A 12992-nucleotide genomic window follows, 5' to 3' on the forward strand; every position below is an offset into this window, starting at 1 on the left:
TTCTTTCTTTCTTTCTTTCTTTCTTTCTTTCTTTCTTTCTTTTTTTCTTTCTTTCAACATTTATTTATTTTATGTATCTGAGTACACTGCAGCTGTCTTCAGACACACCAGATGAGGGCATTGGATTCCATTACAGATGGTTGTGAGCCACCATGTGGTTGCTGGGACTTGAACTCTGGTCCTCTGGAAGAACAGTCAGTGCTCTTAATTGCAGAGCCATCTCTCCAGCCGCGCTCCCCCCCCCAACTTTGTTTTTAAGACAAGGGTCTCTCTACGTCGTCCTGGCTGGCGGCAAACTCATAGAGACAGACTGCTTCTGTCTTCCAAGTGAGCCAACCAAACCCGACCTCCTCTTTTCTGAAACGGATCTAAGAAATGGAAAGAGTTTTTAAAAAATACATTTCCCTTAATCCCCTGGGGCCAGAGACTCTGGAGGTGGTCGTGCAGTCGGCCCATATGTTTGCTGGGAGTTGTAGTTCAACATCAGCCTTATCGCCCACCACGCCTTCGGGTCTGGAGTTCGGCCTTGTGGACGTGGCAAGGGGGTCGTTATTGGCTCCGCCCCTGAGGCCTTCCTGCGCAGTCATTGGTCAGAGGGCGGCAGCCTCTGGACTGCTGGTGGCGGAGCTTAACTGGAACCTGGCCAGGTTGGGCATCTTTGTGCGAAAGCAGAGCTCAGCGTAGGGAGCTAACTCAGGCCGGGTAACAGAGGTGTGGTGGGGTGATGGTGGGGTGAAGGTGGGGTGGGTGGAAGGGTGGGGGTCGCGGTCCAGCCTGGGGGCAGCACAGAGGAGCCTGCATGATGCTTTCGGCCACCACCATCCCCTGAACTTTGGGTGGGACGTGCGCCACGTCTCTAACTGAAATACCCCCTTTCTGCTCTGAGACTCCTCTGAGGCTCGGATTCCACCCCCAGAGGTTGTTTTGCCTTCAAATTCTCTATTCTTTTTGCCGACTTTTCTTGAGCACAAAACTTTTTGCAGCCTGCGCTTTTATCGGCCCTGCCTTAGGCAGCCTCCTCTACCCTGCCCCCTTCAAAGTTCTCCGACATTATCTCTGGTTCAGACCGCCCCCCCCCAGTCTTATCCCTGACCGCTGGTCCTCACCTCTCCCCAGGAACCGATGATGTGGCGATGGTCGTTTCTGTTGCTTCTCTTACTGCTGAGGCGCTGGGCCCTCGGGAAGCCATCCCCTGATGCAGGACCTCATGGCCAGGGTAGGGTGCATCATGGAACCCCCCTGAGCGAGGCCCCCCACGATGACGCCCACGGGAATTTCCAGTACGACCATGAGGCGTTCCTGGGACGAGACGTGGCCAAGGAATTTGACAAACTCAGCCCAGAGGAAAGCCAGGCCCGACTTGGGTAGGAGGATGCGAGGAGCGGGGCAGAAGTGGGAGGTGGGGAGAGAGAAGTTCACTGAAAAGACAAAACTGTGGCACTCACCTCCTGGGAGAAGGCGGAGCTAAACCTGAGGCTGTGGGGGACCTGTGTCACCAACCCCTGGGTTTCCCTCTACCTCAGTCCCCCCTATGCCTCTGTCTGGACATCCGGTCACCGACTCTCGGTAGAGACTGAAGACATGGGATTTGAGGAAGATGCCAAGGTCAGAGATCAGGTTGACCTGGAATGAGTGATGCCAACTGGACTGGACGGGCTTGCCCCGTTTCTAGGTGACAGACACAGACAGCATGGGCCCGGGACAAGAAGGCCACTCGTGCAAATATGCTTGATTATTTTCATTATTAGTAGTACTTTGAGATAGAATTTCATTTGTGGGACTAGCTAGTCTGAAATTCACTCTGTAGACGAGACTGGTCCAGAATTCAGAAATCCGCCTGCCTCTGCCTCCCGAGTGCTGAGATTAAAGACCTGTGTCTTTAATGTGATGGCAATTTCTAATTTTAAACTGGGCAAATAGTAGCAGGGCAGAGCTGGAGAGAGAGGAGCCCCAAATTGATCAGCCCATCTAGGGAAGTGGGCAGACTGAACTTGAAAGAGGGGCGGGCCCTGAGATGGTGAGAGGCGGAGCTTCAAGGTTAATAGAGACAGTGGCACTCTAGGATTGGGGTAAAGTTAGAGGCCAGACACCCTGTTCACACTAAAGCTCAAGTCCTGCTAGGGTCTGTGCAGCGCTTAGAGGTCGGGGCTAGAGTAGAGGGTCTTGATTTGTGCCGGGTGCTAATCCAACTAACTAACTCCTCTAGGACTCCTGTAGGGGACAGGCTAGGCTTTTAGATGGGCCTGGTACTAAGATTAATAGATGCAGCTCCCTCAGTTCCTAGCATTTCTACTCTTTCCTAGCCTGTGACCCAGGTCTCTGAGGGGCGTGGCTAGGGCAAGGGGCGGAGTCAGGGTTGGCAAAGACCTAGGGGTGGGTGAAACCTATCAATGGTAAAGCTTCTCCTGGTCCTGCACTGGCTCACAGTTTTAATCCCAGGACTTGGAAGGCAGAGGCAGGCAGATCTCCGTGAGTTCAGGACCAGTCTGGTCTACAGAGTAAGTTTCAAGCTAACCAGGAGTACATAATGATACCCCCTCTCTCAAACAAACAAAAACCCCCAACAATCCGTTAAAAACTACCAAACAGAAAACAGACAGTTCCTCTCCTGGGTTCATTCGGAGTCCCACCCCAGTTTGCTTGCAGACCTTGGGTGACATTTTTCTCCCTTATCTTTCTTTCTTCTTAAGATTTATTATTATATCTAAGTACACTGTAGCTGTCTTCAGACACACCAGAAGAGGGTGTCAGATCTCATTACAAATGGTTGGGAGCCACCATGTGGTTGCTGGAAATTGAAGGAACTCAGGACCCCTGGAAGAGCAGTTAGTGCTCTTAACCACTGAGCCCTCTCTCCAGCCCTTCTTTTTCTTTTTTTGTGTGGGTATTTTTCATGTGTGCCCATTAACCATTAACATGTCTTATGCCCACAGGGGCCAAAAGTGGAAAATGGGTTCCTGCATCCAGAGTTAGAGATGCTTGTGACCTGCCTCGTGGGGCTCATGGGAATCAAACCCAGGTTCCTACAAGAGCAGCCAGGGTTTTTAACCGCTGAGCCATCACCAAGTCCCCATTTTTGTCTTATATAGGTACAAGGGTAACTCTATATATGACAGGGAGGGGCCTAGGTGGGTGGGGTCAGGGTTGAGATTGACTGCATCTCTAACTGTAGGGGCAGGGCCTCATTGGGCAGGGCCAGAGACTGACATTCATTCCCCTCGCAGGCGGATCGTAGACCGCATGGACCTTGCTGGGGACAGCGACGGCTGGGTGTCCTTAGCTGAGCTCCGCGCGTGGATTGCGCACACACAGCAGCGGCACATCCGTGACTCGGTGAGCGCAGCCTGGCACACCTACGACACGGACCGCGACGGGCGCGTGGGTTGGGAGGAGTTGCGCAATGCCACCTATGGCCATTATGAGCCCGGTATGCCCACCTCGCCTTTGCCCTTTGACCTCACTTTTAGGATCTTATCCCAGATACTTCCCCTCCATTTCAAATGTCATTTGCTCTTCCTTCTGAAATCCAATCTATGTGACAAGTTGACTGGAGACTTCACATTCGTGGCAGGAATACTTAATGCTTAACCCTGTTATCCAGACCCATCCGTGGCACTGGTGTCTTAGCTAGGGTTACTAGTGCTATCATGAGACACTGTGACCGAAAGCACGTTGGAGAGGAAAGGGTTTGTTTGGCTTATGCTTCTACGTCTGGGGTCCATCACTGAAGAATTCCCTATAGCACTGGTTCTCCACCAGTGGGTCACAACCCCTTTGGGGGCGGGTCACATATCAGAGATACTGTGTATCAGATAGTTACACCACAAGTCATAACAGTAGCAAAGTTATAGTTATGAAGTAGCAACACAATAATTTTATGGGGGTCACCAGAACTTGCGGGGCTGTATTAGAGGGTAGCAGCATTAGGAAAGAGACCATAACAGCCCTACCTATGGCCCAGTCTTAGGGAAGCGTCCTCTCAGCTGGGGTTCCCTCCTCTCAGAGGACTCTGACCTCTGTCAAGTTGACATAAAATTAGCCAGCACACCTGGTTAGCAGTCTTCCTCAGTCTCAGCACTTGAGACGTGGAGGCAGGAGGATAGCCCAGAGCTCAAGGATAGGCATAGCACAGGTGACTCTGTCCATCCTCCAGGGACCTTAGGAGACAGACAGATGCCTCATTATTAGTCTCTCCCACCTTCAGTGTTGTGTTGATAGGGCTTCTACCCCAAAAGTTTCTTCTGTGGAGTCCAGATCTCCTCAGCTCCTGAGTTCTCTGCACTTTACATATGCTGTCCCTCCTCCGGAGAAAAGCCCTTCCCTGCTGTCTGTCATGGAGTCAGAGTCAGTCACTTACTGTATCAGAAAAGAACTTCAGGGCTAACCAGGCCAGTGTCCACTCCCAGTCCATGTCATTGTACATTCAGAAGAGTGGACAAATGGAAAAGACCATCATTTGGCTTTGTGTGAGGACCAAGTGGAGCATTGTAGGTGACAAGACAGAAAGTAGACTGGGGAGTGGGGATGGTGCAGCTCCCCTTTAATCTCAGCACTTGGAGGGAGAGGCAGGCAGGTCTCTGTGAACTAACGGGCTACCCAGTGAGCTCCATGTCAGTCTGGGCTACACAGTGAAACCCCATCAGAAAAACAAAAGATCGTAGATGGAGACTATTGAGGACATTCTCGGGGCTGCGGAGTCAGTCTATGACGTCACTGACTGTGTCATAGCCAGATACAGGGAACTGAGTATATTACACATGAAAATTATTTTACATCTCTAGGGACTGAACCCAGAGCTAGGAAAGGCTGAGCCACATCCCCACTCCTCACTGGGGGATTCTAGGCAGGGGCTCCCTGCTGGGCTGACAGTCTTGCTTAGTTACCCAGGCTGACCTTGAACTCGCAATTCCCTTGCTTCGGTCTTTTAAGTATCGCGAATGACAGACCTGCCCACACACCCATGATGTGACTGACACATGTCACTTCTTACATTCTGTGGCAGTCCTTCCACTAGCTGGGTCCTTCTGTTTCCTAAGTCCCAGCTCTCGCCTCTGTGACCGCACATTCACCCACATCTGCCCTCCCCAGGAGAGGAGTTTCATGATGTGGAGGATGCCGAGACCTACAAGAAGATGCTGGCTCGGGATGAGCGGCGATTCCGGGTAGCCGACCAAGATGGCGACTCCATGGCCACTCGGGAAGAGCTGACGGCTTTTCTGCATCCGGAGGAGTTCCCTCACATGCGGGACATCGTGGTGGCAGTGAGTAACATTGTGGAGAACATGTTTCCCAAACCTGTCCTGGGTCCCAGCATCCTTCACAAGGATTCCAGGCCCCCACCATGTCTATTCCCCATCCAGTGCCTGGCACCTGTGTTCCATTAGGTGTCCAATCTCCAGCCTGTCCCCAGGCAACCATATCCTAAGAAGAGCCTCATGTGAACACCAATTGTGTCCAGACCCAGGAGAACACAGTTTATTTGAAATGCACATGTAACACGCTGTGATCTAATCACATCTCAGATACCAGATATGAAATGTACTTACTGGAAAGATGGCTGGGCGTGCAGGTGCTGTAGAGGCCACAAGAGGGCGCTGAACCACCTAGACCTGGAGTTACAGGTGGTCACGAGCTGCCCACTGGGTGCTGGGAACTGCACTCAGGCCGTCTGTGAGACAGCACACATTCTTCACCGCTGGGCCATGGCTCCACTCTTGGTTGCTATTTGTTCCTTGAAACTAGGTATTGACCAGGATGTGGGGCTTGCTGATCAGATTAGCCTGGCTGACCAGCTCTCCCAAGGCATCCTCCTGTCTCTGCCCCCCCTGCTTTGGGATTATAAGTGTGCCACCAGGCCCATCTTACGCAGGTTTTGAGTAATGCAATTCAGGTCTTCATGCCTGTGTGGTAGCTACCGGGATCTTGTATGTTTGCTTTGTCTCTTGGGGTCCACTGCTAATTGTGATGAGCTATCTATCTATCTATCTATCTATCTATCTATCTATCTATCTATCTATCTGGGTTTCTGAGGCAAGGTTTCTCTGTGTAGCCCTGGCTGTCCTGGAAGTCACTTTGTAGATCGGGCAGACCTTGAACTCACAGAGTTTGCTGATCTTGCTAGCACTGGAACTAAAGGTGTGCACCACCACTGCCCAGGCCGAAACCTTTCTTTTAAAAAAGATTTATTTATTATTATATCTAAGTACACTGTAGCTGTCTTCAGATGCAACAGAAGAGGGCATCAGATCTCATTATGGATGGTTGTGAGCCACCATGTGGTTGCTGGGATTTGAACTCAGGACCTTCGGAAGTGCAGTTGGTGCTCTTAACCACTGAGCCATCTCTCCAACCCCAGAAACCATTTTTTTAAAATTAGGACAGATAGCATGAAGAGAGGACGTGTTGGTGTATGTGCCAAAAAATGGTCCATATGCTTGAGAGATGGCTTAACGGTTAAGAGCACTTGCTGTTCTGGCAGAAGCTGGGGTTATTTTCTCAGCCCCAGAATAACTCCAGTTCTGCAGGGTCTGATGGCCTTATTGGCTTTGGAGGGACTGCATGCACGTGGTACACAGGCATGCAGGCAAAACATCCATATACATAAAAATACATCATCCATGAGCCGGGCAGTGGTGGCACATGCCTTTAATCCTAGCACTCGGGAGCAGGCAGGTCTGTGAGTTCAAAGCCAGCCTTGAGTTATATTCCCACCAGGACTACACAATGAGAGCCTATCTCATAAAACCAGACAAAGCTGGGCAGGATTGGACATGGGGGTTCCTGGCTGCCTTCCACTGGACACAAGTACATCCCATCCCAGTAACATCCCACGGCCCCGCCTCTCCTCCCCTGGGTGGGTAGTGCTCAGTTGTAGGTACACTGACCCTTCACGCCAATGCCTCTCCCCAGGAGACCCTGGAGGACCTTGACAAGAACAAAGATGGCTACGTGCAGGTGGAAGAGTATATCGGTGAGAAAAGCCTGTTCCCACCTGAGGCCGGCCATCTCCTGGCACCAAGGAGGGCAGAGGTCCGGTCCTCACTCTTCAAGCTGTATGAATCAAGCCCCACTGTGTGCAGAATCAACTGCATGCCGAGCCCAGGGAGCATCCATTGGAAACTTAGTGCAGAAAGCACCAGAGAGGCCCCTTTGGGGACAGCCTGGGGCTCATAATAGCTCAGGGGCTTTGTTGGTTGTACCAGACTCAAGATTTGTCTTGTTTCCCTAACAGTGTCTCTCTCCAGTTGACCTGTTTAGGGCCATTTGAAGTGTTTCAGCCTGGCCAGCCAGCCCTGTGCTAGCCTCAGGCTGTTTGACTCAGGGAGGTGCTAATGAGGATAAAATATGGTTTTGCTGGCTTAAAAAAATTTTTTTTTTTTGAGCTAAGTCTTCTGTAACTCAGGCTGGCCTTGAACTTGCTATGAAGTGAAGGACACCTTCAATTCCTGATCCCCAGACCTCCACCTCCACAGAGCTGGGTCCATGGCACCGCAGCCTTGCCCTGCTTACACAGTGCTGGGACAGAACCCAGGGCTTTGTTTTAAACAGGGACTCCACCAACTGCGCTATGTCTTTAGCCCCAACTCACGGGATTTTTTATATATGAAGTATTCCATGCAAGCAATATGCAAGGAAGACATTTTTGTTTGAACATCATGTGTTTATGACATTTATAAGAAATGAGTGCTTTATTTTTTCCCTTGGGTTTTCTTTCTAAATCTTTTGTTTGTTTTTTGTTTGTTTTTGTTTTTTTCTAGACAGGGATTCTCTTTGTAGCCCTGGCTGTCCTGAAACTCACTCTGTAGACCAGGCTGGACTCGAACTCAGAAATCCACCTGCCTCTGCCTCTCAAGTGCTGGGATTAAAGGCGTGAGCCACCACACCCAGCTAATCTTTTTTGTCTGTTTGTTTTAAAGATTTATGTATGTGAGTACACTGTAGCTGGCTTCAGACACACCAGAAAAGGGCATCAGATCACATTATAGATGGTGGTGAGCCACCATGTGGTTGCTGGGAATTGAACTCAGGACCTCTGGAAGAGCAGTCAGTGCTCTTAACTGCTGAGCTATTTCTCCAGTCCCTCTAAATCTTTTTAAATAACATGTTTTATCCCTGAAACAAATTTGACAGAAGATGTAGGATGAATGACCAAGGGGTCTGGCGGCTGGTGTGTGGGTGTGTGTGCAGATGGGATCCAGAGGGAAGAATGCGGAGGGAGGCGTGTGGGTACCGGGAAGATGGCTTTTGGGATGCAGGACAAAGGTCTCCCAGGCCTCCAGGGCTGTTCTAGCCCTCATCTCCCCCACCCCCACATCCCCTTCAGCGGACCTGTACTCCGAGGAGCCTGGGGAGGAGGAACCTGCCTGGGTGCAGACAGAGCGGCAGCAGTTCCGAGAGTTCCGGGATCTGAACAAGGACGGGCGACTGGATGGCAGTGAAGTCGGTTACTGGGTGCTGCCTCCGTCCCAGGACCAGCCCCTGGTGGAGGCCAACCACCTGCTGCATGAGAGTGACACGGACAAGGTGAGCCTGGGCTACTACTGCCTGCACGCAGGTGGGTCCGAAAACAGAGAGCGAAAAGGAAAGAGACCGAGAGACAGATCCGGAGAAACAGATGGGGGCTGAGGCCTAGAGGAGAGCAGCCAGGCAGCGGAGGGGCCCTAGGGACAGCCTAGTGGGGATGTCCCCTGTGGGCCCTGCCTCCTGCTGACCCCTCTGCCCACAGGATGGCCGGCTGAGCAAAGCTGAGATCTTGAACAACTGGAACATGTTCGTTGGCAGCCAGGCCACCAACTACGGTGAGGATCTGACCAGGCACCATGATGAGCTCTGATCCCCAGGTCTCTCAGACTTCCGACCCCATGACCAAATGGGGGACAACCGCGGGGCCACTGCAGCCAGCCCCGCCCCCAGGACACAGACTCGGCTCTGGTGTTCCTGGTTCTTGGGCCCTCAGTCACCTTCTCTCCCCGAGACCCCTGTCACCAGCCCTGGGGCTCCCCAACCTGCCCAGGATACTCAGGCACTCAAAGATAAGTGACACCCACTGATAGCATCCCCAGCACTGACGCGGGGCCACACCCTGACTGAACCACAATCTGAACTCTGAATGTCAACAGCACAAGCTAACCTGCCCTGCCTAGGAGCAATAAAAGCTGTTGCTGGGGTCCCCTGCTCTATCTTTCTGTCTGTCTGTCTGTGAGGAGATGGAGGATCATGCTGGCGCTGAGTGCGGAGAGCCTCAAGAGGGCATAGTCCAGCAGTGATGTCCCCTCCACAGGGCCACATACATTACGATTCATAACAGCAAAATCACCGTTAGGCAATAGCAACAAAAATGATTTTATGGTTGGTGGGGATCTGTCAAAACAAGAGGGTGTTAAAGGTTGAGGAGCACTGCTCTGGGGCATTAGTGGACGACGTTTGAGGGCGTTCCCAGAGGCCAAGAATAAAGCCAGCAGCCTGGGGGCCGCAGGAAAGCCAGGCAGGAAATGCAGCCCGCCCCTAAGTGCTGCAGGGTGGGGAAGCACAAAACCACAGCTGGAGAAACAACCACAGCTCTCAGTGAAACACCCCATGGTGAGGGTTCTGAAAATGGAATAGCCAGGAATGAGGAGGGAGAGCGCCTCTGTGTCAGCTGCATTGAGCCACACGGAGAGTGCTATACATCCTTAATACAGCATGCGAGGGCAGAGTCTGGCGCAGGAGGACGTCTGGGCGTTCATGTCTGGCCTGTTTGGTTTTGTTTAAAAAAAAGGTTGGGGGGAAATAAAATGTAATTACATTTTAATTTAAAAGCAGAAGGGGTGCAAAAAAAAAAAAAGCCAGGCGGTGGCACACCTTTAGTCCTAACATTTGAGAGACAGAGACAGACAGATCTCTGAATTTGAGGCCAGCCTGGTCTACAAAACCAGTTCTAGGACAGCCAGGACTGTCACACAGAGAAACTGTGTCTTGAAAAACAATCAACTGGGCAGTGGTGGCACACGCCTTTAATCCCCAGCACTTAGGAGGCAGAGGCAGGCAGATTTCTAAATTCAAGGCCAGCCTGGTCTACAGAGTGAGTTCCAGGACAGCCAGGGCTATACAGAGAAAACCCTGTCTCGAAAAGAAAGAAAGAAAGAAAGAAAGAAAGAAAGAAAGAAAGAAAGAAAGAAAGAAAGAAAGAAAAGTGTATGTGCATGTGTGTGCGTGCATGTGTATGCACGTGCATGAGTGTGTATGTGTGTGTGTGAGTGTGCATGTGTGTCCTGCAGATGGATCCTAGTGTTGGGACCCCAGCACCCATGCCAGGCAGTTCACGAGTGCTTGGGACTCCATCCCAGAGCAATCTCATGAGTTTTCTGGCCTCTCAGGGCACTCACACCCACACAAATAAAATAAGTAGTGGGGTGGGGGTGCTGGCTGCATAGCTCAGCAAGTGTCCTGGGAATTAAAAACTGTGAGGAAAAGGAACTTGAGGGAAAAAAGGCTTATTTCAGACCACTGCTCATCATTTCGGGAAGTTGGGGCAGGAGCTGATGCAGAAGCCTTGGAGGATCATGGCTGACTGGCTTGTGCCCCAGGCTTTGCTCAGCCTGCTTTCTTACAGCACCCAGATGAACCTGGTCGGGGTGGCCCCGCCCATAATAGGCTGACTCTTCCTACACCAATCATCATTCAGGAAAAAACTCCACAGACTTGTCTACATGCCAACGTTATGGAGGCTTTTTCTTTTTTTTTTTCTTTTTTTTCTTTTTTTTTGGGGGGGGGGGTTTCGAGACAGGGTTTCTCTGTGTAGCCCTGGCTGTCCTGGAACTCACTATGTAGACCAGGCTGGCCTCGAACTCAGAAATCCGCCTGCCTCTGCCTTCCGAGTGCTGGGATTAAAGGCGTGCGCCACCACTGCCCCGCATGGAGGCTTTTTCTCAACAAAAATCTTTCTGCCTGGGGCAGAAATAACGTTCTATGCAACTTTATTTCCAGGGGATCACACAGACATACACACACACACACACACACACACACACACACTCAGACAACACAACCAATGTATATAATAAACAAACAAGCAAGTAAAAGACTCTTCCTAAATAAACAAATAAATAAAAGATTCTTTCTTCCCAAATGAACCCGCACCTGGGTAAAGGCGTTTACTAGTAAGCCTGATTATCTGGAAGACTGGACACAGAACTTTTTGTTGTTTTGTTGAGACAGATCTGTGCAGCCTTGGCTAACGTGGAAGTCATTTTGTACATCAGGCTGGCCTCGAACTCAGACATCAGTCTGCTCCTGACTCTTGAGTGCTGGGATTAAAGGTGTGCACCACCATGCCCAGTTGGAACCCCAGAAATTTTTTGTTTTTTTGTTTTTCTAGACAGGGTTTCTCTGTGTAGCCCTGGCTGTCCTGGAACTCACTCTGTAGACCAGGCTGGCCTCGAACTCAGAAATCCCCTGCCTCTGCCTCCCGAGTGCTGGGATTAAAGGCGTGCGCCACCAAGCCCGGCTACCCGAGAATTTTTTAATGAGGTCCATGCCAGGCCAGTGTCTTCCTAAAAATTCCAGACTGCAAAACATGTACAGTGCTCATCTTCAGAAAAAGTGGTGACATCGCAAGAGCTTTGACATACAGCTCGGAAGAAGAGACTTCAAAGTCCCCAAGTGCTGGTGGAAATGTCATCCAATTTAGCCCAGGCTGTGTGTGTATTCCGGAGCAGACACAATTACTTAGCAAGGCATGGAATGGCGTGCGCGCCCTCTGCTGGCGAGCTCTGGGACTACCGGCTGGGAAATCACTGGCTCTTACAGGGGCTTGCTTGACACTTCCCTGTGGGGTTCAGTATCCCAAGGCAGTTTATCTTGTTTTTTTGTTTGTTTTTTGTTTTTGAGACAGGGTTTCTCTGTGTAGCCCTGGCTGTCCAGGAACTCACTCTGTAGACCAGGCTGGCCTCGAACTCAGAAATCCACCTGCCTCTGCTTCCCAAGTGCTGGGATTAAAGGCGTGCACCACCACACCCAGCATCTTGTTTATTTTTATTGAATTTGTGTGTGTGTGCGCGGGTCAGACGATGTGTTGTGGTGGTGTTTTCTTCCCACCATGTGGATTTCAAGGATTTAGGAGTTTTATTCTTGTCAACTTTAAAATGGCAAACCAAGTAATGGGTCTTAAGGCATTGGGTGGAGAGTACCAGAGTTAGGACCCAGGCTCTGAGCTCTACCCTCTGACAACACTCCAGTTTCTTACTGTGGCATCCCAGGCATGTCCCACTGGAGCCACACTCCCTCTCAGGCTGACAGTAGTAGATCCTGAGTCTGTTTTATTCTTCAGAAGAAAATTAATTTTTTTGTTTTTTAGGTTTTTTTTTTTTGTTTTGAGACAGGGTTTCTCTGTGTAGCCCTAGCTGTCTTGAACTCACTCTGTAGACCAGGATGGCCTCGAACTTAGAAACCTGCCTGCCTCTGCCTCCCAAGTGCTGGAATTAAAGGCGTGCGCCACAACGCCCCACTCCCTGCTGAGCTCCTTGGATTGAACCCCTAAGCAGCAAATATAATTCAACTGGGTTTGGCTGGACTTTAATCAATACATTTGGGTATCTCCCTAGCTTTCTTCTCAGAACTACTGTCGCCCCTCTTCCTTTCTCATATGCTGTGGATGACAGGTGTGTACTGCCAGCCTTGGCTTGGCTCTCCACTGGCATTTGGTAGTCAAAGCTTGACCCTGTCCCGGGCTAAAAGCAGCACACACCATGTAAAAGCAACTTTGCATTTTCTGCATGCTGGGTCTCCAAATTTTCTGATTTTTTCTTTCTGGTTACTTTACGTACTTGGGTAACATCTGTATTTTGTGTGTGTCCCTGTGTGTGACACACAGAGGCCAGAGCTGGGTGTCTTCACCTACTGCTTACATTACTTAGGGAGAGGAGGTCTCTCACTGAACCTGGAATGGGATGGTGTGGATGATCAGCAAACCCCAGGGATCCTCATCTCTGATGCTAGCATTGCAGGGATCTGAA

The 12992-nt window shown here is 50.7% G+C and overlaps 1 protein-coding gene across 3 annotated transcripts; it reads left to right on the forward strand.

Moving 5' to 3' along the window:
• Positions 1 to 621: 621 nt before the first annotated feature.
• Positions 622 to 9167, forward strand: Rcn3 (reticulocalbin 3). 3 transcript variants are annotated; one of them, XM_021167662.2, is made up of 7 exons: positions 622 to 711; positions 1117 to 1364; positions 3225 to 3427; positions 5089 to 5261; positions 6910 to 6970; positions 8324 to 8523; positions 8726 to 9167. In XM_021167662.2, the coding sequence occupies exons 2-7, from the start codon at positions 1123 to 1125 to the stop codon at positions 8831 to 8833; spliced, it is 987 nt and encodes a 328-aa protein (XP_021023321.1). In that variant the 5' UTR covers positions 622 to 711; positions 1117 to 1122; the 3' UTR covers positions 8834 to 9167. The 3 variants fall into 3 exon arrangements, with proteins under 3 accessions (XP_021023321.1, XP_021023322.1, XP_085697893.1); XM_021167663.3 differs by having other exon boundaries at positions 622 to 702; XM_085841767.1 differs by having other exon boundaries at positions 626 to 647.
• Positions 9168 to 12992: the final 3825 nt, after the last annotated feature.

This window comes from Mus caroli, unplaced genomic scaffold (genome assembly GCF_978045245.1).
Source record: "Mus caroli unplaced genomic scaffold, Mus_caroli_1 scaffold_8, whole genome shotgun sequence".
Lineage (NCBI taxonomy): Eukaryota > Metazoa > Chordata > Mammalia > Rodentia > Muridae > Mus > Mus caroli.

Coding starts and splice junctions, on each gene's coding strand:
- Rcn3 (XM_021167662.2), top strand. CDS start 1,123: ATGATGTGGCGATGGTCGTTTCTGTTGCTTCTCTTACTGCTGAGGCGC. Junction 3,428..5,088: donor CTATGGCCATTATGAGCCCG/GTATGCCCACCT, acceptor TGCCCTCCCCAG/GAGAGGAGTTTCATGATGTG. Junction 8,524..8,725: donor ATGAGAGTGACACGGACAAG/GTGAGCCTGGGC, acceptor CTCTGCCCACAG/GATGGCCGGCTGAGCAAAGC.